This window comes from Pyrgilauda ruficollis, unplaced genomic scaffold, assembly GCF_017590135.1.
Source record: "Pyrgilauda ruficollis isolate IOZ18807 unplaced genomic scaffold, ASM1759013v1 scaffold76, whole genome shotgun sequence".
NCBI lineage: Eukaryota > Metazoa > Chordata > Aves > Passeriformes > Passeridae > Pyrgilauda > Pyrgilauda ruficollis.
Window position 1 is genome coordinate 2882731 of NW_024529488.1, and position 26137 is coordinate 2908867.

Sequence of the window (26137 nt, forward strand, 5' to 3'; positions counted from 1 at the left end):
ACAGTGCCTGTGCCCTTCGGTGTGCAGTGGGTTGGCCTCTAGCCTTGGGCTCCCACTGCAGCTGCACCCCGAGCTGCCTGCGCTGAATGTGTTCCTCTGCAACTGGTCCAGTCTCTAGAGAAAGATTTTGAAGCCTTTGCTTTTTAAACTGTGTTCTGTCTAAGTACATTCATTCACTGGTAACAGGCCCTTGGCTCAGCTTGAGGAGAGCTGGAAGGAAGATGTAGCTGGTGCTGGCAATTAACACCTGCAGTAGTTAGAAGTTAAGCAAATTCACAGAATCACAGAATTGTTAGGGTTGGAAGGGACCATCCAACTGGATGATGTGGAGATTATCCAGTCCAGGCCCCCTACTGAGGCAGGATCACCTGGAACACATGCCACAGGTGAGTTTTGAATAACTCCAGAAACGGAGACTCCATGAGTTCCCTGGGCAGCCTGTTCCAGTGCTCTGCCACCCCCAATGTAAGGAAGTTCTCTTTCCCACTGAGGTGGAACTTGTTGTGTTTCAGTTTATGGCCTTTATTGCTTGCCCTGTCACTGAGCACCACCGAAAAGAGTCTGCCACCATCCTCTCTGGGCACCTGCCTTCGAGATATTTGTGTGTTTTGATGAGATCCTCTCCCTGGACTGAGCAGGCCCAACTCCTGCAGTCTCTGACCGTAAGAGAGATTCCAAAACATCTTTGTGACCCTTTGCTGGACCCTCTCCAGCAGCTTCTTGTCTTTCCTGGACTGAGGAGCCCAGCACTGAGCACTGCACTTTGCTCGCCTGTGGCTGGCTCGCTGCTGGCTCCCGCTCGGCAGCTGCCTGGGGCGGGTTTCCCGGCGGGGCGGGTTTCCCGGCGGGGCAGGCGGGGGCCGCTGGCGCAGCCCCTTCCGGCGGCGGGGCGGGCTCGGGCCCGGCGCGTGCGCGGCGGCGGGCGCGCGGCCATGGCGGACGCGGTGCTGTTCCGGCGCGGCACCGGGCAGGTGGGAACGGCGGGCGGGCCGGGAGCGGGGCCGGGAGCGGGGCCTTGCCATGGCGCTAAAGGGTGTGTGGCCTCCGCAGAGCGACGACTCGGACATCTGGGACGACACGGCCCTCATCAAGGCGTACGACAAGGCGGTGGCCTCCTTCAAGGTAAGGGGTACGGCGCGGCCGTGCCTGGATGCTGGGGCTGAGGCCGCTGAGGTCGGCATTTATTTGTTTTCTCCTTTCTTTTCTCTAAGAATGCCTTAAAAAATGGGGAGTGCTCGGAGCCTTCAGACAAGCAGGAGCAGCGCCTGATGATAAAGAGAAAAAACCATAAAAAGAACAGAAATAGAAACAAGAGCAATACAGCGCCTTTGAAACAGGTCGTCTCACTTGTAAATGCCAGTGGTGCTTGTGCTGCATGTTGTACTTCCCTACTCAGAAGCTGCTGCTTCATCACCTTGAGAGTAACATTTAGGGATGGTGGTGTGGGGTGATAACGTTGTAAACTCTAGGTTACATAGAGGAATTTCAGCAAATACAAAGGAAACACTGTAGGTGGGATCCATCTTTCTGGACAAAATGTAGCTTAGATAAAGGTACGTTCTGTCCAGCGGTGTAGGTATTTACATGCTTCTCTTGCTTCTGTTGCAGTGGAAAGTTGGTGACAGCTGCAGTGCTGTTTGGTCTGAGGATGGTAATTTGTATCTAGCAACTATTGCCTCCATCAACCAGAAGAGAGGCACCTGTGTTGTCACTTACACAGGATATGGAAATCAGGAGGAGCAGAACTTGTCTGATTTACTTCCTCCAGCCAGCGATGAAACAGTAAATGGGATGGGGCATTCTGGGGAGGTGAGGGACTTTTACTCTTCTATAAAGAATTGGGAAAGTGGGAGAATCAACTTCTTGTAGTATGCCTGGTGGTAGTGCTGGTGTTCAGAGTGAGAAGTGATGCACAATTCTGTTGTAAACAGACACAAGTTGATGGAGGGAATGGAAGCATCCCTTTACTTCTTGAACTCAGCATGGAAGAAAGGAAGTGGACAACAAGAAATTCACCAGTGAAAGACAGCATAGCTAAAATGATGGGCAGATAAAGTTATTCCTGTGTAGGACTGGGAGGGCTGGAGAGAGGGAAGGATGTGAATCAGACTTTCCAAGCTTTTTCGCATTAAAATTGCTTTTGTAAACTCCTGTTTCGTGCATGTCATAAAAATGTCTTTGTCTTCTAGAATGAAAATGAGACTCCATATTCAACAGATGAAAGTGAAAAATCGTTCCAGTCACCTCGAAACAAAAACAACTGCACAAAAGCAAGATTTTCCCCTCAAAACTTGAGATTTCCCACACCACCACCACCACCAGCCCCAGGCCTAGGAAGGGTAAGCTCAACCTTAATTGAAATAATTTATTTACCATTGCTAAGTGTGGTATTATTGTGAATCCTGAGACAATATGATATTTATCATTGTCTAGAATTCAATTAGCAGCATTTTGAGAATGGATGTACAGATTATGCATGTCAATATCTGTTGCTCTGCCATTTTGTAGTTATCTGGCCACAGCGTAGTCCTTCTGCAGTGCTGCTGTGACAAGAACCTTCTGGTCCTTAGCTAACACTTGCTTTCCAATTGCCTTTTAGCTTAAAAGAGGGATGTTCAGTTTTCCTATTGTGTAGGAGTCTAAATAATAGTGCAGTTGTTTTCTGAAACATGGCATTATGTTTTCTAAATATTACTGTTTGTGCAAGATTTCTTTATAGGGTTTTATTTTATCTTTTTTCTGTTGTGTCAATAGATTTGTGTCTAGACGTTTATTTAAGGACATTCACTAGCACAATGGAATTCAGTCAACTTTTGCCCCATCTGCACAGGAGCAGAGACATTATCTGTTTTCCTGTGTGAATATTTGATCTGTTTCTTCCTGTTGAGAGTGTGACCATTGACTTCCACCTAGGAAAGCCTTTTGAAAATGCTTCTAGAAATGCTTCTAGCCAGAGCCCTGTTTCAGCAGTGTTAGGTATACCTGAGTGACATGAGTGATCTGAAGTTGTACTTCTCAAGTTGTGGAATGTGCCTCAGAAATAGCTATTTTCATGATTATATACTTGTCTGTATTTTCATTAAATTGCTGCGATGTGTTGTCTATTGTTCAAGGACGTGAATTGTTTCACATAATTCTCTTAAGTAAAATGCTAATACACCAAATTCCCTTTTAATTTATACTCTTCCTCCTTTTTTTTTTCTATGTAGTCTGGATCAAAATTCAAGGCACCTCCATCATTTTTATCTTGCTGGCCCCCACCCTTCCCAGCAGGACCACCAGTAAGTGACAAAAGAACAGGGAAGATGAGTATTGGTGATCTCAGGTTTTCTCACTGAATGTGCTCATTCCCTGTGGTTTTAGAACAGAATTGTTCTGTTTGCCTGTATTTTTCATGTATTTGTTGACACATTCAGTTCCAAATAGAATGATAATCTAACGTACAAGATCTGCTTTGCACTCATTTCTGTGACAGTGAAGCTGTTGGTAAGAATATCAAGGGATAAATTATTTAAAGAAACTATAAGTTAACAGCATTTCACTGAAGAAGATAGTATTTTCCCCAGTAACACTTCTTGTGTGCAGTACTCCTGTGAAGCTACAGCAGTCTTGTTTCTCCTAGGCTTTGGAAATTACATGTGTTCAGGAAGCAGCATCTCTGACTCCTATTCAGAGAACAAACTTGAGGATATGTTTCTATTTTTCATTTTTATGTTTTAATCTTTTAGAATTAGGTGCTCTCTAATCTGGGAAGCACCCTATTGAAACACAGACATTTCCTTTGTGATTCCTTAGCTGATTCCTCCTCCACCACCCATGAGGCCAGACTCTGCTGAGGACGACGAAGCATTGGGAAGCATGTTGATATCCTGGTACATGAGTGGTTACCACACTGGATATTACCTGGTATGTGCTGCTGTGGTTTTGAAGTGTCTTGGTAGTTTTGCACTGCTGCTGGTGCTCCTGTTTGCAGCAAGAAGCCATGCAGGGAGCGTTGCTTTTTTATCCTGATTTACTGTCGCTACATTTAAGGTTGTTTTGTATTGTGTAAGTACTCAGTTGAGTAGAATTCACGTGAGCCAGCATATATATATGTATATGTATATATATATAGTTAGTTATATATATATAGTTATAGTTTTTTGTTTTAGTGCTTTGTTCAGCTGGAGGGGTCATGTCAGGTACTTTTATAGCCACTGTTTTACAGCCATTCTAAAACAACCAATTCTGTCTTTGTAGACACGTGGAGTAAATACAGTTATTTTTCAGTAGTCTTCTACATATTTTTTTTTCAGTATGGGTGGTAGATCAGATTTGTCACTTTTGCAGACATTGTTCGTCAATAATTGTTTCATGTCATTGTGAAGGTCCAGTAGAAACTGTCTACGGTGAAAAATCTGTGACTTGTATTATTGATTCATATTTTCATCTGTGCACTTATGAAGAAAGAAAATGATGTGATGAACTCTTTGCACTGAGGAAGGTGGAAAAGGAGGATTTTGTGCTTCAGATTACATATAACTGTGGATTGCTTTAATTTACTTTCAATTGAACAAGTATATATTTGAAATTATTTTTTATAACCTCTGTTTATAAAGAGGCCATGTTGTTGGGCTTTTATTGTTTATAAACTGCCCATTTTGATTTCCAAAGAAAGTTTAAAGCTGTTTGTGATTTGTAGAGGACTGAAAAAGATTGTCCAGAAATATTTTTGTTCTGCAACTAAAGCTTTTATTTGCACGTTGGCCAAACCAAGATTTTACTAACTTGTATCCTACTTGTATGTAGGGTTTAAAACAAAGCCGGATGGAAGCAGCGCTGGAGAGACAAACACATGCCAAGTAACCACGTACGAACCATTGTTCTGAAGGATTGTAAGTATTGCAGCTTTGTGGTAAATGAAGATACAGTCAAGTTTTGAACTCCCTTCAGAAATCTCTTGTCTTTGGGACTTCCATCCATTCTTACGGCTCTCTGAAAAGGCTACTTCTGCCAGTAGTAATCCCTTCTTTGCAGCTGTGGAATTGTATTTTTGTAGCTAGAATGAAGGAAAGTATTCATTGCTCTGATGAGAGTTTTAACTACGGCATCTGTCTACATCACAATTAACAGTGCAGCTTATTTGAATTATTAATGGTTCATAGTGGCCTGTTGGAATAGAAGGTTGTAAGTGAAATGCAGTTTTTTCATCTGTGTTTCCTTACACAGATGGGAGGGTTGTAGCTAAACTTTGTTTTCAGTTTGGTAATGTTGAGCAGTTCTGTTCTCAGTACTTCAGTATCTATGATTTGAAATGTTTTGTCCAGAATTCTCCAGTGTATTGTTCACTTCCTTATAAAACAAAACTATATTCTCCTGGGGAATTGTTTTCTGATTTTCTCTGACAACATGTAATTTCTGTGTAATTTAGTAGTTCTTTGTGTGTTTAAAACAAAAAGGCTCTTTTATACTTATTTTTGCTTCTTTTTTAAAGCCAGGTACAAATCTTTTCCACTGAGAGGTGTGTAACACTTATGCTTTGGTGGTTGATGGTGAAGAACTGAATTTTATCAAGACAATTAATCATAGCATTTTCTTAACGCTGACCTGTCCCTGTTAACAAATAAATAACTTCAGACTAGTAATCAGATGTGCATTGAAATGAGCTGTTTCTTAAAGACCTCTAGTCAAATGTATTTCAAAGTACTGCAGCAACAAAATACTTTTTATTTCCCTGAGTCAGTTTTAAGTCTTCTTACCACGTGATAGATTTAACTCTTTTGACCCCATGTGATAGATTTCATATATCTCTCAACATGTTTTGCATTCCTCAGACTTTCTGTCTGAATGGCAGCACCAGAACAATTGATTATGGTATCCTCTTAGGGAGAGCTATGGCAGCAATGTGTGTTACAGTGGCCACTGGTGGCACTGGCATGGAAAACAGTGTACTGTCATAGTAGGAGGGACATCTTACAGGTCTCATTAGAACCATGAAATATGACAGCTTTTTTCGGGAAGGCTGTTGTCTTGTTTCAAATGTGTGAATAAAGTTCTACTTCTTAAACTTTGAGTTCAGGGATGTAATTTGTTTTGGGGTGGCTTTTGTTTGGAGCTTCCATCGGCATCTCTTGGTTGGATGAATGGCTGAAATACAGCAGAAAACCTTGATGTGTTGCCTTTTTCTGAGTTCCATTACTGAAAGCAAAATAGGGAAAGCCTGTGGAGAGATAAGTGTGGACATAGGTTTCAGCCCTTACAATGCAGGGCTGAATTTTACTCTGCTCTACTCTTAGTAGAGGCTGCAGCCACAAAACCAGGCAGTAATTTAGTTAAAGCCAGTTGTTTGCTTTTTAGTGAAATACAGGTGTGAACTTCACTGCATTCACTTCCTTTTCCTACTGTGGTCATGTGTCAAAAATTCAGTTTTCCCACAAGTAATTGAGCAAAACCAGACTTATTCATAACTTACCTAAGCTACTTTGAAAGCTTTTTTTTTTTTTTTTTAATTGTCTAGGTGATGTAAATTAAGACTGACTGCATTGAAGCAAAGGTTCTAAATAATCTTTTCAGATTGCTGAAGAGGACAGAACTATTCAATCAGTTGTCTTGGTGCCTGGCATGGTTAGAAAAAGTGGCCTTCATTAGTTTTAAACACTAGTAAAATCTAGCATACAACAATTTTACTGCAGTTCTGACTTTTGTAAAGGGGCTTATGTTTTAAACAAATTATTCATGTAATTGATTTAACTGCAAACAAAACAGCTGGATAGAATATTAACAAAAGTGTGTACAAGAAAGAGGCAAGTGATTCACACATGAGTGCTGACTACACTGAGAACTCCCAACAACAGCTGGCCACTCCCAGGACATGTTTCCTGGAAAGGTTCCTTCTTCCATCCCCATCAAAGATGTGATGTGGTATAGAATAATCTCGGACTCCTAGTCATGGCCTCTCCTGACTGATGGAAAAATTAACCCTATCCTGGCTGGAACCAGGACAATGCTTATTTGCAATGGAGATGTATAGTTAATAACACAAGAAGACGGGGGAAAAAAACCCCAAACCCTAACACTTTCAAACTTTTCTAGGCTTGAAAAATTGGTGAGAGGGGCAAAACCCATTGCCAAGGTAATTTTAAACTCCTACACTAGGGATCCTCCATCATGATACTAGACATTTTAAGGGCCTACGTGTCAAGGAGCCAGCCCACCATTGCTATTGTCACAGGACCAGACAATCAAGGAGCGGTGATGAAAAGCCACCATTACTGCTGCTCTGGCTGTGCTCCGATGTGTGAACCTGTGGATAATGGCTACTTCTTTTAAAGCAGACATACTACAAAGTATTCTAAAGGAATTTCTGTAATATAGTGATTTGCTAACAGCTTTCCAAGCTTCTGGAAACCTCCGTAGTTTGCTACTTTCACTGCAAAATCAAACAGGCATCAAGGATTTAAAGATGCTCTAAAGCTATATGAAACATGAACAAATAAGCAGTGAAGCTGAGGTCTGGTACATTAAAAATAAAGGTTGTTGCTGCTAGGTTGAAAAAAATAGTACAGCTTTGAACACTACACATTTGAGCACTGTGATACTCAGACTGAGGAGACTATCTGATAAAGGATACTCTAGCAGGCATATCAATCAATGCCTAGTAGAATAAGATACTGGTGTGTTTACAAGTGTTCAAATACCACTCTTACAGAACAAAGCAAATAGAACACCCACTTCTGCAGCCACTGGAGATCAGACATCAGATCAGCTCTGCAGAGATTGAGACACCAAGCATAACAATCTCAGGCCTGAGTACCATCACATGAGCTTTCCAGCCTTGCATTATGGTCACCCTACTTACAAGATGTGACTCCTGTAATTAAGTCACTATATATACTGAAATGTATGTAAAAAATAAAGGAAGATAATATGACAAACTTGGCATTTGTTTACAGAAAAAAAAACCCCAAAACATTTTCCCTGGCCTATGCATAACATGGTAGTTTTAAGACTATACTAGAAAAGAATAACATTCGAAAAACATTTGAAAATACAGAGTTTTAACAGCTAGGGCATATAAGCTAATATAACTAGAAACAAATTTATGAAACTCTACTTTAAGTCAGCCTGTTTTTCCACTGTTTTTTTTTTTTGTAATTTCCATTGCTTTGTAGAAGGGGAACTAAGAAGTCATTTCATTAGAGGTCTCAGCAAAGTCTAGTATGTAAGCAGGCTGAAGACAGTTTGAGGAGCAAGACATTTTGAGTTGTGTATAAAACAAACAGGAAGAAGTAACACCTATTAAAAATGACAATTTGCAATTGTTGTAAAGTATACAAGCAGAAGTTTAATATATCCTGAAGCAGTGTCCTCTCAGATACTTTTTTTTCATTTGAAATTCTCTCCTTTAAACTCACCTAGTTCTAACAGGCTGTTATCTTGCAGTCACGGGTTAAATGGGAAGCATCTGAGGTACAGCAGGTGTAGACACTGCTAAACCATCAGTTTGGCTGCAGACTTTATTCTTTTACCTTGCAGGAAGGATGAGCTCCTTCAGATTAAGAAAAACAACAAAATTTTATGCAGAGACAAGATGACCTTTCCTGTTAAAGATTAAACAACTATATATTTCCTGAATATTGTGCCAAGGAGTGACAGCAGCAGATGCAAATTAAAAAAAATCCATTAAAATTTAGATTTTGGGCAATAGCTTACTATCTGCTTTCCTTTCGCAGGTCTGCCCCTGCTGTTGTTGTTCATTCTGTAACTCAATAGCTTACAAAGGTCATCAACAGAAAAAAAAAACTACATCTCCAGAGAGGATGTAGGAGGTCTCGTGAGTACTTTAGAGATACAAGGAATTTTCCATTGACAGACTCAAGGAACGCACAGGAAAGGAAGGGGAGGGGGGCAGGGCAGAAACAAAGGGTAATCCTCCCTTCTCAAAATGCAATCCGTGTCATCCTTCCCCTGTTCCCTCCAAACCTGTTTTTTGCAGGTGGACTGTGTTTGGCTTTCAGAGGTTCTGAGCACCTCTGATTCTAGTTGAGGACATGCGTTCAGCTCATCCCTCTCAGAAGGACCTGAACACAGGCTCCTCCTCACATCTGCTTTATGAGACCTGATTCAATGTTATTTTCCTAGTAACACCAGACAAATAAGAGTCCAGATAAATGCTTTCTCCTTTCTAAAAACATACCTTCCTTGCCACTCTTTGCTCTGGCTTTCACCTCAGACAGGGCCAGGGCAATTTAATTTCAATTTCCTTGTCACAACTTTTGCAAAAGCCATTCTCATTTTTCAGCTGCATTACTCTCCTAATGGAAAGCCAAGACAAGATTTTAGCTAGGCACCAGGACTGTACTGAACCTCTGTCCCACTTGCATTGGAAAGTGGATCTTTTACTTGTCCTGTGTTAATATAGCTAACCAGTTCAAACTTAGTAAGAGCAGTGGCTTCCAAATGGGCTTCTGCAAGACAAGTTTTTTAAAAAAGGCTGGTCAGACTCCTCCATCCTCAAAGATGCTCAAGGTGAGATTGCCTTTGCAATCAAAGATACTTGATTAGTTAGGAAATCATTGGCCTGCTATCACATTCTCAAAAGCAGGGGCAGAACTGGATTGCCAGCATCTTGGGCTTACTGGAAAACAAACAAAATCTGGGGCTGAGGGTGGATCCAGCCACACCTGAACTTCTTTCTCAGAAGGAGTTTAGAAGGTAAGCGGGTCCTTTTTGCACTTCATGTCTCAATGGTAGGGTCTCCCTGATAAACTTTGTCTGAAGCTCCCATTCTGACCATGACAGAAAGCATCATTCAAAAAACTGAAGCGTTTCTAACAAAGAAAAAAGGCTCAAAACTCCTGGCAAATGAAGTGAGTAAAATAAAATCAGACAGGCTCAGTAAAAAAATAAAATGAGAACAGCTAAAATAATTTAAACCTTCTTCCAGACAGCAGGAATAAAAAGTCCGTGAAGAGAGCTTGCAAAGCCATCTGCTAACCAGGCTGTAAAGGAACCCTTCCAAAGGGACAATACAATTGCAGAGGATTTGAAGTGACACTCTCTGGAATAATTTTATTAATGTCTACTGCATACAAATTCAGGGAGATTCCCATTGTCTAAATCAGAAAAGGGGAGAGCACATAGCAGAAGGTAGATCCAAAATCAAAGCAATTATGGCTCAATGGGGAAAATATATTGCCAATTTTTCAAGAGCAGTCTGCACCTCTGGGCTAGAGGAAGAGACATTGTATCTGTAAGCCTGGCATCTGTTACAGACTAATAAACAGAAAAAATATAATGATGTCACTGTAAAAACCCATAACTGATCCACATCTTAAACAGTGCATTTGAAAGAAGTCCCCTCAACTCAAAAAAATACTGCATTAGAACAAGACAAGGTGCAGGAAACACAGCAAGAATGATAAAGTAGAACAATTTTTGCCTGAGGATCAAGTGAGTTGCCTGTATTCTTCATCATGAGGATGAGAGCATTTATGGAGGATACAGTGTATTGCCAAATGATACATGAAAATAAAATTGTACTCCTTCAAGTGCTGTAAGTAGACTTGTGCTATTCTATAAATCAACAATGCCTCCCAGCTTTGCTTTCAATTACCTGTAAAGAAAAGCCCAGCTCTGGCAAGTAAATCATGGTTTGCTCCCCTGGCATAAAACAGCCATCTCTCACAGGACTGCATCCTGCACACTGTACCTGTAAGTGTCTCTGCTGGGTTCTGCAACCTCTGAACACGGACATCATACTTTGAAATATTACCCACACTTTTGCCCAGGGCAAATTCAAAAGGGGGACAGAATTTCTTGCGCTGTTCACATGGGGTACATCTAACCATCATGGTAAATAAAACTAACCCACAGCAAAAACACTGCACACTAGACTGAACAAGGAAGGGTATGTGAAAAAAAGCAGCAGTTGCCAAAGACCACCATTTCTGTCAAAGACCACGATGAATGAGATGTATAGGACAAAAAGGACTTTATAATATTCATTTTTTATGGTAGAGTTTTAACTCTTCTGCAGTTGTGCATGGACATCCTGGAAATCTGTCTCCATGTATTTGCCTAACTTGAGAAAACCAAAGACTACATGTGGGGATCAGTGCAAAGCAGAAAGATACAGCTCATGTATTTAATTGTTATCTTTTTGACATTTTTTAAAAAAACAAGACTACTATGTTACAGTATGTATATCTTTTAGAAAACATTCATCATCACCTCTCTTTCCTTAATAACATGGTTTCTACAGGTTATAAAAAGTTGATTTTAGCTTACTAAGAAGAGATAAGGTAACTGCAGAGATGGTATCAACAGGTGTATTATTAAATCTGACTGGCCAAATTGAAATTGCTGTTAACTCCAATTGACTGGTGCCTTTACAATGACAATAGCAACTATTAAGAAGGTGTTACAACCAAAATGGAGGGAAAGTCAACATTAGACAAGACAGACATGAGATTTGAGCAAGATGACACAGGCAATTAGCAGGTCCCAAGAACTTCAACCTGTAGCTTAAAAACCTAGAGTGGCCTCAGTGAACCAATACACCTCTCAATCTTAATTCCTCCATTTCAAAGCAATCACCTGACAGCACAAAGGGTTTATAGGGATTGTTTGACTCAGGACAAAACGCGATGCAGAAGCTCAACAGTCATTTTTCTGACAACACAAGAGAATGACTGCACTCTATCCAGCATGGAGGCCCTATCAGTAGAAAAAAACATAGAAACAGCTTACTAACAATTGAATGAAAACTGCCTAAGTGAAAAGTAGCATGTATAATTTATATGAGGTGAGTATGAAAAATTGAACTAACATAAGAGGAGAGGTTTGGGTTTGTTGCTTGTTTCTGTGTTAAGTTTCAGCTGCTGTATTGCTATTTCTGATCTGACAAAAAGCAAAGCTCAAAAATTAAGTCATACACACTCAGAGCAACTCAGTCACTGTATTTACAATCATCACAAGGTGAGTCAAGAAAACCCATTGTGATGTATTGCTTCAGACACTGCACCTGTAACTTCCTTTTGCTGAGATGTAGCACATTAAAATTCTCACAGGTTCAAACTGCAAACACACTTTGAACATACACTGCAAAATAGCAGTCTTGCATTTGCCTCAATTTCTACTCTTTAAAGTACAGGTAAGGATGGACACTTCCTCTCCTGCACCCACCTTACTGTCTGTTGCTCCAGGGGTTTAGCTAAGGAGAGAAGAGGTCGTGCAGTACTGTCAATTCAGTGTAGCTTCAGAACCAAACAGCGTGTCTTTTTGTCTTCAATACTGAGTCCACCAAACAATAGTTTGTATTAATTCAGGTATTGCCCTTTTCCAAGCTCACTACCTTTCAGCAATCATACCCTCCAAAAAAAACCCTGAAACTTAATGCAGACACAGGAGTAATAGAATTAAGTTAGCTTTGATTTGCACCATTACAACCTAAAATATGTTTTCAGCACATTTGTAACAGCTGTATTTGAGCTGCCTTACCAAATGCCAAGGTGAATACTCAGTACTTGGAACTAATACATGAAATGTCTACCAATTAATTGCTCAAAAACATCTTTTAAATTCTTGCAAAAGAGTACTTTGATCTTGTCTTAGGTTGCAAATGCAAGATGTGGCTGGGGGTGTGTATTCTATTGCCATCTGCTAGAAGTGGGGCAGTTATCTTCTGTTAATTGGGAAGTTTTCTTTATCTCTTCCACTACCAATCCTCCCTCCAGGAAATATCCTGTTAGTGGGTGATTGAGTGTCACCATATGACTGATAGAATTCCATCATCCCATTGGGAGATGCTTGGCCCAGGGGAAGGAGCCAAGCATTACTATCTGGATATCATCTGAGATCCCAAACACCACAGCAGCCTTTTCCCACTGGATTCCCAGAAGTATACCAGGCCCATCTACACCACCACTGGACTGTCAGAGGAAAACTAGACCCTTCTACAGGGTCACTGCTCCAACAGAATCAAACCTGTCACTCCAGGACTGCAGCCACCATTCAATTGGATTGCTACCAACTCCCTGACCCACAGGGTGTCAGGTCATATTCTGACCCCGTCAGTGGTTTTTTATTACTGCTTTTTTTTATTTTTCCCAATAAAGAACTATTATTCCTACTCACATATCTTTGCCTGAGAGCCCATTTGGCCCAGGGGAAGGAGCCAAGCATTACTATCTGGATATCATCTGAGATCCCAAACACCACAGCAGCCTTTTCCCACTGGATTCCCAGAAGTATACCAGGCCCATCTACACCACCACTGGACTGTCAGAGGAAAACTAGACCCTTCTACAGGGTCACTGCTCCAACAGAATCAAACCTGTCACTCCAGGACTGCAGCCACCATTCAATTGGATTGCTACCAACTCCCTGACCCACAGGGTGTCAGGTCATATTCTGACCCCGTCAGTGGTTTTTTATTACTGCTTTTTTTTATTTTTCCCAATAAAGAACTATTATTCCTACTCACATATCTTTGCCTGAGAGCCCATTAATTTCAAAATTATAATTCAGAGGGAGGGGGTTTGCATTTTCCCTTTCAAGAGAGGCTCCTGCCTTCCTTAGCAAACATCTGTCTTTTCAAACCAAGACAGATCTACAGAAATCCACCATCTGCCAAAACCAGAAGTTTGTAACAGCAGATGTGTAAAATGTATTTTCAAGGCTTCTTTTTGAACAAGTAATGAAACGAAGATGAATCATCACATTATCATAAAAAGCAGTTTTATCACTTTCACATTTACAAATATACACTTTATTACAATAAAAGCTAAAAAAAGCCATAGTTCTTTAGACAACAACAAAAAATAGATACAGATAATTCAAGTATATATTAAAAGTAATAAAATAATAAGAAAATTAACATTTGCTCCTACTCCACTGTTCATCCCTCTGTAATCATCTTCTTGTTCAGAGATGCGTCAGTTAAAGGGATGGCTGAATAAACTAATTAGATTCATGCAAGAATGACAAGGATACAGCACTTTTTAAAATGATAAGAGATCATACAGATACAGGAGCAGGGTGCTCGTGAATACAGCCAGGACAGCAGTGCAGCGCATCATGAACAAACACATCGCATTCCACACAAAATGCATTCTGACACACTTTGCATATATACACCTGTATAAGAAGGATAGAAAGACAAGTCAAATTAGCAAAAATTATCATCATAGCACTACAGTAGGGCAACAGTTACATCATTAAGATAATCTAAACAGACTACACTGCTAGCATCACAGAAACTCAGCTGAATTAAAGCTTCTGACAGCAAGTGTATCTGCAAGCTTGAGCTCAGGTCACTGTAAATGCTTCCAAATGGCTGAGAGTGGAAGCTTTTTTTAATGCAGCTCCCTAGGAAATTCCTTCCCACACTTCTACAGACTTTGCAGTCTAGAAAGTGTGACTGTTTAACACATAACTCTATTTAACCATTACATTAACTTTCACAACTATTTTTCTGGTCTTTAGAATATAATGCTAAAGGATCATCTCTATTTCTCACATTCCTCAAAGCAAACTACAATGCCATTCAACATACTTACATTTTGATCTTTCATTTCTCCCTGGCAGCCTTGACAATACCTAAAAGAAAATTTTATATTTTACATGAAAAAAGAAGAGTCAGGATTGTGTAAATCAATGTTTTAAAAAAGATCTCATACATAGTAACAATTTCTGGCAATTACTTCAGCTATTCAACTGAACTCACAGATCATGGAAACTACAAATATTTCTTAATGCCAAGGTGCCCCACAGCACCCAAACACCCAGGATCTCCAGCAGCAAAGAAGCTGTTGCCAGCTGTTCTTACTTTTGTGATAAAAAAGTTATAGGATTCACAAGTACACTCATTATCAGAAGTAAGATTTGCATACCGTTCCCCTTTGTATTCTTCCAGTGGAACTTCCTGAAAGGCATCTAAAGGAAACAAGTGATGGTAAGACCGAGCAAGGTGAGGTGCAGACACTAATGTAAGACCTGCAAACAAAGAGACACCAAAATTGTTACAAGGGAAGATTTACTGAAAAGCTTTTCTGTATCAAATAAAGTAAAAAGGAAAAATAATATTTTTAATTACTCAGTGGTTGAGAGCTTTTAAGAACTTTAAAAAGTAAAATTACTTGTTCCATTGGCCAAACCTCAATCCAGTTTTAAATCCAAACACAAAGAACAAGAAAACTGATCAAATTTCTACTGGAAAGGCTTAACTCAGCCTTTAGAAAGACATTTACAACATACAGTGGTGAAGTTAGGAAGCTCCTTTTGGCTATGATAGCTCTGCTGTATCACCACCAGCAAAAATGATGCCCTGTCACAAAGCCCTACTACAGCTTGCTATACTACTGCCAAAACCATGCTACAGCCCCATTTCAGCTAACACAAGTCTGCTGGTTTTAAACCAGTTTATTTTTGTCACACTAACTATCATGTGGCTATGTTTTGGATCTATGCTGGAAACAGGGTTGATTAGACAGGAATGTTTTCTTTACTGCTGAGCAGTGTTTACACACGATCAAGGCCCTTTCTGTTTCTTACTCCACCAGTGAGTAGGCTTGGGGGTGCACAAGGCATAGGGCGGGGATACAGTCAGGATTGCAGTCAACAGTGCACCAAGAGAACAAAGGCATATCCCATACCATGTGGCATCATGCTCAGCCTATAAAGCTGGGTGGAGAAGGTGGAAAGGGGAGAATGTTCGGGATGATGGCTTTTACTTTCTCAAGTAACTTTTACACATGATGGGAGTCCTGCTTTCCTGGAGATTCTGCTGATGGGAAGTGGTGAATCAATTACTTTGCTTGTCTTGTGTGCACAGCTTTTGCTGGAACGTTTCAATTGCCTTTAACAACACCTGTGAGTTTTCTCACTTTTACTCTTCTGATTCTCTCCCCCATCTCACCAGTGTGTGGAAGTGTGTGGGGCTAAGTTGCCAGCTGGGATAAGCCCAGGAGAACAGGTGGGGCATGGGCTGGCACAAATGTCTCACTCACTCACTCACTCACTCACTCACTCACTCACTCAATCGTACTGTAAATGTCCAAACTGTTGTTCTCCTGATCACTGCAGCTGTGGAGAATCCACTGCAGATACACAGGATTTCTCCAGTTACACTATCCCTCTGCTGGAACGAAACACATGGTCTCACTGGTAGGAAAAACTTGAAATTAAACTAGGATAAAGTGACCCAAAACCACAATTATTTTATCCTCAAATACACACATCCTGGTAATACCTATTGTGTTTCAGTCATAAGCCTGTGGAAGCTAGGAGAACAGCACCCTCTCACAATGTTAATATTATAAACCACACTAATCCTCCCTCCACCCTCACTAAGAGCAATGGAGGGAGGCATCATTGCTCCACAGTGCATTAACATTTGCAAGACCAAAAGGCTCCTGTTTACAACTCTACAGCCTGCCCTTGGTTCAGCTTGGAAATCTTTCACCCACATACTCATGGAGAGGAGAGTACTTCTGTCCTCCTGCTCCAAAGCACTCTATTTTCATGGCCTCGCACTGAGGACTTTGAAACATGGGTGTGTTTAAACGAGGATTCTTGAGAAGTTACCATTCCCATGTGCATCACCTCTCTTCCCCACTTTGCCTTAGGTATATTCCTTATACCAAGGAATATGATAAAGCTTTACTGTTACAGGTATAGTCCTGAGAGACACTTGTACAAAGCTGACATCCCAGGTCACAGAAATGCAGGACTCTTAAAGCAGAGCTGGCTTTTAATTAGTAAGTATAGCTGAATTTTTCTTCCCCTTAACTCTCTAACCATGAACTGCTGATTCATCTGCTCATCTCTTCTTGTGACTTACCACAGATTTTGCATTCCACAGGAAGCTCACAGTATTTGGCTCTGCACTGAGGACAAAAATATCCACCTAGTGTAAGACCTGGGTCACTGTTATTTTCCAATTGCCTACAGCAGAAAGAAACAATTCAATACTTAAGAAATAATACCATGCTACTAGTACAAATAATGTTGTTTTGACATCAAATAATTTAAAAAGCTTCATTAGATTGCATGTAACAGTTTAATGTGTGTCAGAAAACAATTGATATGGACAGATATCAGTGACCACATTTTCCCACAGGAACCAAAGACCAAATATTTCCATATAAAGGAGCCAATCTTTAAAAATAAAGAAACGAGCAATAACTGCATGCTTGTTTCTTTTTAGAAACAAAAATATTCTATTGCCTCTAAGATGCACATAATAATTATTCTTTAATAATAGCACATGCTGTTAGATGCTGTTTCATTCTGAAATTCAGACTCCCCTATGACCTGCAAAACAATGATTCTTTTCACTGAGAAGTGCACAGTCATCAAATGAGGCCTCTATTTTAAACTTCCCTTTAAAGTCATGTTAAGAAATACATTAAAAATATTTTATTCATATAACACCTTTCCATCCTCATAAATATCTTTTATAATGACAGTAGTAACTAAATCATGAGCTGCAAGTAATTACTTTAACACCTTGTACCACCTGTGTGCACCAGTCATTGCAACAGAACTAAGTACCATTTACTACCTTAAAAAAACTTAAATGCAAATTTTAGAACACATATTTAACAGAGGATACTGTTAATACTGGAGCTACCAATGGAAATAAATGTCTGCTGAGAAGCCACAAGACATGGCTTACTCTGTTTTTTCAGATTATTTTGCAATACTTTCACTGTCAAGCAGATTTTCTAAATATGACTAGTTACTACTGAATTCTTATCAGCTCATTGAATTCTAATCCATGCTACTTACGCCATGCTAAAGGAGGGCTTTGCATCTTGATCAGACAGAGAAGCAATAGTATGCTGAGGAAAACCTGAAGAGAAAAACATCCCATAATAACAATTTTAAACATGCAATAATGTGTCAGTTTCTTACTTCAGTGAAGTTCAAAGATCATTCTAGACTTTCAGGCCTATCTCTTTCTCATTTGTTATTCAAGAGAACTGATACACTCTTGCTAGTATCAAATTCTTCCCAAAGGTTTCTACCTACACCCACACCTCCCTGACTTTACTTCCCCCCAACTGAAAAAATGTCTTTGCCATAGAATTTGTGTTAACTGAAGTGTACTGGAACCCCATTTTAGAAGAACAGTTAAAAAGTAAAATTTGTGAAATGGTAAGAAAGCAGAATGAGCAGCATACAAATGTTCACCTAAACAACAGTTTCTAACTAAGGGGAAATATTTTTATATGCATCTCTCCAGCCTATATTCACCTTCTAAGTGCAATATATGACAGATAAGACTATAGGACTTTTTGGAGACTGATATCTTTCTTTCTTTTTTCTATCATTTATTTTTTACAGATGATAACAGGTGAGAAGTTGGTTTTTCCAACTACTGCTCAGGCTTTACCTATGAGAAGTAAACATTTTCATTGTCTATATCTAGACATAAAAATACATACATTCTTATATATGAAAGGGTGGATGAAAGTGAGAACTCAATGCTCTGCTTTCTAGCATTAGAGTTCCTATTCTGGTGTAACTCCAAGCTTAAATTTATTGAGAAACAGATCAAGAAAAGAAAAGGTAATCTATTTCTTGAAAGAACACTCAAGAAGATGCTAATAAACATGTACTACCTATGGCTCTTAAATCAATTAATAGTTGTAACAGTTACCTTCTGCAGGGAAAAAGCAGAGGGAGAAATAATAGTTTTTCATCCTTCATTTCTAAGTATTAAATTTATAACAAATACTGTGCCATCAATATTGTTCCACTTCATTGTTTCCAAATTCTGTTCAGTAATTAATAAACTTTATTTAAAAGCTGACTACTCTGCAGGAATAACATCAATAGAAGTTATATTTATCTAGCAAAATAAAAGTTAAAACAACAAAAAAATTGCACAATGTGTTTATTACGCATCTTATTATCTGTATTTCCTTAACACAGAAGAGGCAAATAAAGAAAAAGACAAAATCTCACGCTAGGAGTTTGACAAAACCATATCCTACCCATTCGAATAAGGGAACACTCAGAAGTTGAACTGGCAGGTGGAGGACTGACATGGTGCATCAGCAGTTCCTTATAATGACTTTCATCCAAAATAATGTGGTATGTTCCTGTCACAGACAAACAGATGCCTTAATGTCAGGTTATGAGCAAAAAAACAAAAATACAAACATACAGTCCAAATGACAGAAAACAGGTTTATCCAAACCTGTTCCTAAAAAGCAGCCCTGTTAATGCTACAGTAAATGACAAGTTTTAGAACTAGTAATAACAGAATGTTAAATTAGGTATGAAGGCACAGATCTTCTCCTCCAACATTACACTGTAGTAATGATACTGTAAGTGTTACCACTGTAGCAATGGATATTAACATGTTACACTAATCAAGTTCCACATGACATAGCTTTATATATGGAACACAAGGTTTGAAAATATATGTATTTCTTCTCTCTAGAGCTGCAGCTACCAGCTGGTAGTAATTTCACTTACTACTGTGTATTTTGTAGATTTGGGCAACTCTTTAATTTTCTGCCAGCACAACGGAAAATATTTACCCTTAAAAATGTCAAAATGCAGTAACAAATATTACTTAATTTTGATTTTAAACCTGTGTTAGTAATAAAATTACTGAACTTCAGATACATACCACCAGTTTCTCGGGCAAGTACTGTACAAACTCGAACTTCAGCACTTAGGCCGATGACAGATACTCTGATCTTTACTGCTTTTAAACACTTAAAATAGAGAAAAAAAGCACACTCAATTCATGTGCAAAACAAGAAATAGTAAAAAGGTTCTAAGTCTTAAACAAAAATTAATGGGTGATGACACTGCTACTGCCTGTTTTTCCTCCAGCAGCTTGGATGTTCAATGCAGTAGTCAAACTTCAGTTCTGTACCTTAATTAGATCATAGATGTTGGCTGGATCACATGTTGTCAGACTGCTGAGGACCACCAAAACCTCTCTGCTCGTATGTCCTGGCATGTGCCTAAGGAAAGAACACAGTTAATTTACTTATGCACACTAAGCTATTTGTGTGACAACATCTCCAAGGACCTTAATGTGCTGAAGCCAAAAGATGACATGATATGAAGTCCTCTACAAACTGTGGTAAGATCCTTGTCTGAGCACTAGATTTTCACCTTGTGAAAGCCAAACTTTTTCAATATCTAAAATACAGTATTTAATTGTGTAGTTGTTACCTGATTATTTGCTGATATGAATCCTTTGTACCTTAGCCATACTCACAGGTAAAATTCATCTTCAAACTAGCACACTGTAGTAAGTCTTCCTGGGTTCTTAAAAAGCTCTAATCAGTTTTTAAGTGTAAATACATTACTACTCTCTTCCTGCTAGTAATTAAATAACTTTTCATGACACTGATTATCCACTTTGTTCAGTCAGTGTCTTTAGCTGTAATTCTTTATTCAGTCTTCCACAAATTGGGATACATCTCAATACCTCACACTGCAAAAAAGTGCTCTGAATCTATCCTACCTGAAAACTGATCTTTCTAAAGTATGCCAAAACTCTCACAAGATTATTGTGACACAATACTGTTTCTTTTCCTGTTCTCTTACATTATTAACCCCTAACTATGACCTCTCTCATACCACAGCCCTTCAGTAAAAAAGAATTGCAGTGTCTTTCATGACAATATCTACATACCATCATCAACTTGGTTTTCAAATTTCATTTCTGTAAGAAGCACACCCCTAAATACAAGCATCTAGTGGTAGAAAACAAACTTCTGCACTACTAGAGTATTTAACAATGATTTGTATTGTAAGAGGATATAAAGTCACCTTTTAAAGACTCAAGGCAGCATGATGCAAGATGCTACTTAGAAAAAATTCTGTCTCTGCCTCTCAAAAGTCACAATCACAAAGACAACTAAAAACCTCCTTGTATATACTAACTTTAAAGTCTGCATGGCCAAATTGAGGGAATTATACAGAGACGGCTCTCCACTGCAATTCATATCCACTGCTTTCTTCAGAGCAGTTACATGCTTTTTTGAGTTTCCTGTAAGTGAAAAAACGCAATCAATTTAACTGATACAACAAGTTAAAGAACAGAAATATTTAAAGTGCATATCTAATGAAATGTACTTGTACAACAACAGGGACTGGTTTCAGAGTGGAACGGGCCTGTATTTTTCCTTAGAAATTGGTATTTTGATCAGAATGCAGAAAAGAGTAAAAAAGACTTTTACTCAATGGGCACTCAGATGCCAGAAAGTTTAGAAGCCAAAAAGAGTAAAATCACTGTTGGATATCATTAAGCACTCAACATGAGTGTGACATGTCCCAAAAACAGAAAAAGAGCTTTGTTTCCTCTGTTATCCTCAAATCATTGTTCAAAGATTGATTGATCCTCAAACCCCTCAATGAAACCTGCTGAAGCCACAGAGACAGGCGTAACAGCAGGCAGGAACCAAACAAACTTTGACTTCTTAACATCTGATCAGATCTCACAAAAAACACAGATGTTGTAACATACAAAATTAACAAACAGGGTAGAAAATTAACTATAGGAAAATCAGAACATATCCGAGTTGTATTCTGATTGAGACTTGATCGCAAACAAGCACACAATGACAATTCTGGATCAAAGCAGATCAAAATGTAGATTATGTTTTCAAACAATGTGCAATAATTTATCTTTTAAATCAAAACTCATTATGACAACTTCATTTTCAGCAGTGTATCAGGCAGAACTTAGAACACCAATGAAAAGGATAAAAACATCTGCAATTTAAGACAAGAATACTACTTCCCTACCTGAGAGTTCTGTCATTTTTTCTGCTCTTTTACTCTTGGTTACAATTAAGCCAATCTGAAAAAGGGGGAAAAAAGACCAAACTTTTATTAGAAAGTTTTACAGTGACTTTATTTAGAATGTTACTATATCTTTTAATGTCTTTATGGACCAGAATTACTTAACCATACAAGCCAATAAAAGTTTTACTTCAAGTGTAACAACAGCAGCACAACATGATGCATCAGTTTATAAACACTTCTGTATTTTCGTTACTACTGCCAGAAGGTACAAAAAGAAATCTTCTAAAATTCTAATTGCAGAAACAGGCAGAAACAAGAATTTCACGAGACTGATGAATAAAGGATGAGAAGGTACACATAAATTGAAAACAGTTTACTTGGTAGTGTTATAATCAAAACTGCCTTCTAAAATAGTTTTCTGTTATTTGTTTCTTGCATGGTTGCACATACCTGACTAATAGGATTCTGGTCAAAGTACTCTTCAACAAAATATTCCAGTAACTATAAAGAAAAGTTAAGGCAATTAAAAACTAATTATACTTTTATTACACATGCATTAAGTAGATGCAAAACATCTAGTACCACTAAAAAGCAAAACAAAGTAGCTGGGTAACACAAAAAGGGGGCATGAGCCTCTTCTTTCCATTCTTCTTTCACCCTATCCCTCCCCCTTCATCCCAAGTAAGCAATTAAATGAGATTTCAGAAACTACATCCCCCTTATTTTATTCATGTCCTATGCTGAAGTTCTAGATTCCTGCTGGTTCAAGTGGAGGTTTTCAGTACACCAAAAAGCACTACTTTGTACAAAACCATCAAAATCCAGGATTTCATGCTCAAGTATTGTTGGAGAAGAACATACAGAACACAATGTACACAGTTCAAGTCCCCCACAATCTGAAACAGCAATCCAATTCAACTCTCATCTAGCACCCTTTCAAATAAGAAGTCATAAAAACCCAACTGTAAGAAAAAAAATTACAAACCAATTCTAGATGTGTGATGAGAACATGTCGTCCCCTTTATCTGGGAAACACTTAATTTCCACATAGTTTCCAAAAGTGTCTTCCCATAATACGCTCGTGCAAAGTGTTTTTACTGCACAGAAGTACGTGTGCAAGGCAAAACAATGCCACACAGATTTTACTATCCAAAAAACAGGAAAGTGACAGGCAGAAACAAGGAGACGAATGCAGGGATGAGAGATGAGGCTATGCAGATACAGGAGACTGCAATTCTTTGAAACGCAAAACACAACCAGTTTATAGAGAGACGGTGGCTCAGTAAGAAAAAAGCTGGGTGCAGGAATACCTTCAGAGTGCAAGTAAGTCTGTTCGGTTTTAAGTCTTGGTCCTCCATCGTTCTTGATCCATCAACAACCACGTACAGGTGACGCATCTGCGTATCCACCATATGTGAAAATCACTCTCAGAATACGTATTGAAATGAATTCATTATTCCATTTACTTTAAAAAGCCACTACTTCCTCCCTCTAACAGGGAAGATTCAGTAGATTGAGAGGTGCAGTTAACAGCAACTGAAAAGTAACAAATTCTTCCACTTTTTTCTTAAAATAAAAAAAACCTCTCTCTTGAACAATGCACACTGCTCTTCTCCTCTTATGATTCTCATGACAAGCTACAAAACATGCATAGTTTGAGCATTCATGTCTTCATCAGAAGAGCTCAGTGTTGTACAAAGCAATGTGGTTATTTACAACCCATTTCCATCACGTCCACTTTTCACAGTGTGAGCACGTGTGGTCTGACTTCTGCTGCCAAACACACCCTGTGTGCCAAACCTCCAACCCTGAACAGCCATGCTCCACGTACACACTGCCAACCAACAAAGAATGCTTTAAAAAAAACCAGTAAATAACAGCGGAAACCACAAGGTTTGGCACAAAGTATGCTAGGCCAGCAGAACTGTATTTCAGATCTGGCATACCACCTCTAGGCAAACAGTTGTGGACTAAGGACAGAAGAGGGTTAAGGTACTAACATACCATTCCAAGCCGAACTTGTCCATGGTGCTCATTGAGTCTAACAAAATACAGAAAGATTTAAGTCAAATTCAAATGAGTGAATGGCTCCTAAAACAAAGTCCGAACAAATCCAATACTAGACTTCTGGCTAAAGTGTAGAAGCAACAAACTGCAGACACTTATTCATGCTGAAAAACTCCACAGCTCAATCACAGATTTCACAACTCTCAGAAAATAAATAAGAACTATTTCTTACTACTGGGTTTAATGAAGCTTTAAAATTCTATCAAAATTTGACAAATCAAGTTCTAACATAACTTGAAATAGCACAAAACTTAGGATCTTTTCTAGCCATTTTCCTGAAATTTGAAACAGAAATCTGTAGCCCTGATACCAGAAGGTAGATTCTGTTGACAGAACAGGTGACAGGACAGGGAGCAATGTTTCTAACTAAAAGAGGGTTGATTTAGATTGGAGATAAACATGTGTTTACAATGACTATAGTGAGACACTGGAGCAGGTTGCTCTGAGAAGCTGTGGATGCCCCATCCCTGGGAGAGCTCAAGGCCAGTTTGGATGGGGCTCTGATTAATCTGGTCCAATGAAAGCTGTCCCTGCTCACAGCAGGTTGGAGTGAGATGATCTTTAAGGTCCATTCCAACCTAAACTATCTTGCAATTCTCTGGTTTGTGTACTAAAAAAAAAAAAAATAAAATAAATTGATGGAATCTTCCTCTAAGCTGTGCAGATTGCAGCTGCAGTGCTCTGCAGCGTTTCATCAGATCAAGACCTGTAGCTTATATACACATGGGATACACAGCCTGTATACAATCAGTGTTAAAAGATAAAAATTAATTTTCCACCATTTTTTCTGGCATTCACCTGCCCCTCTGAAGGAGAAAGAACATAAAAGCATCCTGCAGGCATGCCTTATGGTTAATTCATCCCACAGGACCCAGTTTCAGGATGATCGAGCCCTTATAACTGACCAAGTCAGTGCTGTTAGCGGGCTCGTGGCCACACCGCATACCTTTTCCTCTTTGCCTTGAAGAGAATGTCCTCGATGGTTGCCTTCAACGAGCCGGATTCGTCCTCCTTAAGAATTTCCCTACGCAGAACAGACTGTTACAGTGGGCAGAGAGGAAGTTTTTCCTCCTCTTTCGCCACAAAGGAGAGAAAGGTGAGGGGGGAAAAACATACCACGTTCTTTCATAGCCTCCTTCCCAGCGCTTGGTCCGCTCGGGCTCGTCATCCATCTCCGCGGCGGCGGAGGGGAGAGCAGGGCAGGTGCGGGGCGCTGAGGGAATGTCAGGGGAGCTCGGGGGAGATGAGGGGGCGCGGGGGAGACGAGGCGAACTGCGGGAAGAAGAGACGGGGTGAGAGAGGCTCTGAGAGGAGCCGAGGGACACTGAGAGGCGTGCGGAGGGCCTAAGGGCAGCCGAGGGGAGCCGAGGAGGGCTGAGTAGAGCCGCAGGACCAGGACACGGACAAGGACAAGGACAAGGACACGGACACGGACACGGACACGGACACGGACAGGAGCCCCAACCCGCAGTCAGGCCCGGCCGTCTCCGACACGTTGCCGCCCGCCCTCTTCCGCCTCGGTGCGCCGCCAAACAGTCCCGGCCGCCGCCCGGGCCGCGGAGCGACCGTTCCGGGAAGGTTCCGTTGTGTTTTCCACAGCATGCTCAAAATCCTCCAAGTGCGGTCATGGAGAGGACGAGCGCCTAGGGAAGACGCCTGACGGAGACATCCCTCGTGCGGGCGCGGAGCCCCGTGAGGAGCCCCTCGCTCGTGTGTGCGGGCGGCGCCGCCAGGCTCTTGGCACTGCCTGGGTCTCGGTGGCACTTCTGCATTAACCGAAGACATTTCAGTAATTAATGGAACAAGGCAGGAGCCTGGAAAAAGCACTGGATTTTAACATACGATTGTGCTCATACGCCGGTTAATGAAGGCAGCCATGTATCAGCTCGCCAGCAAAAGCAAGAAGTTTCAGGTATTTTGATGTTAAGTAATCATGTTTTCCATCTACCTGAAATATTTCTGAGTATTCATGTCACGTCACCAAGAGTTTCCATTTCATAAGCACCACAGTGAGGATTAGCTCAGAGCTAGCTGAGCTAATTGCTGATTGCTCTGCAAAACAATTAAAACTTCGCTGGATACAGTGGAAGTATGCCAAGACTGTTGAATTACAGGAAAGTTACTGAACATCCGTTCCTAAGGAGTCTCACTCTGCATCCAAGTAAGACAATACATGAGGAAGAAAACATGTAAACAGTAGTAACAATTCTTGAAACAAGAGTGGGGCAAAACCAACCACTTCCATACCCTTCAGCTTATTGCATTTATCAGGAGCAGTGTATAATTCTAACGGAAAGAGAGGAGA

General features: G+C 40.0%; 2 protein-coding genes across 5 annotated transcripts; one reads left to right on the forward strand and one right to left on the reverse strand.

Annotated features, from left to right (window-relative positions):
• The first annotated feature begins 864 nt into the window (after positions 1-864).
• LOC121363784 (survival of motor neuron protein-like) lies at positions 865-6046 on the forward strand. 3 transcript variants are annotated; one of them, XM_041486424.1, is made up of 9 exons: positions 865-971; positions 1051-1122; positions 1212-1337; positions 1609-1809; positions 2190-2339; positions 3210-3281; positions 3796-3906; positions 4789-4874; positions 5474-6046. In XM_041486424.1, the coding sequence occupies exons 1-8, from the start codon at positions 933-935 to the stop codon at positions 4843-4845; spliced, it is 828 nt and encodes a 275-aa protein (XP_041342358.1). In that variant the 5' UTR covers positions 865-932; the 3' UTR covers positions 4846-4874; positions 5474-6046. The 3 variants fall into 3 exon arrangements, with proteins under 3 accessions (XP_041342358.1, XP_041342357.1, XP_041342359.1); XM_041486423.1 differs by having other exon boundaries at positions 4789-6046; XM_041486425.1 differs by having other exon boundaries at positions 1609-1782; positions 4789-6046.
• Positions 6047-13702: 7656 nt separating this feature from the next.
• On the reverse strand, positions 13703-25739 carry LOC121363756 (general transcription factor IIH subunit 2). Of its 2 annotated transcripts, none has more exons than XM_041486381.1 (16): positions 25298-25739; positions 24949-25104; positions 24779-24856; positions 23770-23806; positions 23076-23162; positions 22216-22266; positions 21766-21820; positions 20902-21007; positions 19880-19970; positions 19628-19715; positions 18984-19091; positions 17773-17836; positions 16823-16926; positions 14874-14976; positions 14541-14580; positions 13703-14118 (listed from the first exon to the last, which is right to left on the reverse strand). In XM_041486381.1, the coding sequence occupies exons 1-16, from the start codon at positions 25615-25617 to the stop codon at positions 13999-14001; spliced, it is 1608 nt and encodes a 535-aa protein (XP_041342315.1). In that variant the 5' UTR covers positions 25618-25739; the 3' UTR covers positions 13703-13998. The 2 variants fall into 2 exon arrangements, with proteins under 2 accessions (XP_041342315.1, XP_041342314.1); XM_041486380.1 differs by having other exon boundaries at positions 25286-25304.
• Between the last annotated feature and the right edge of the window lie 398 nt (positions 25740-26137).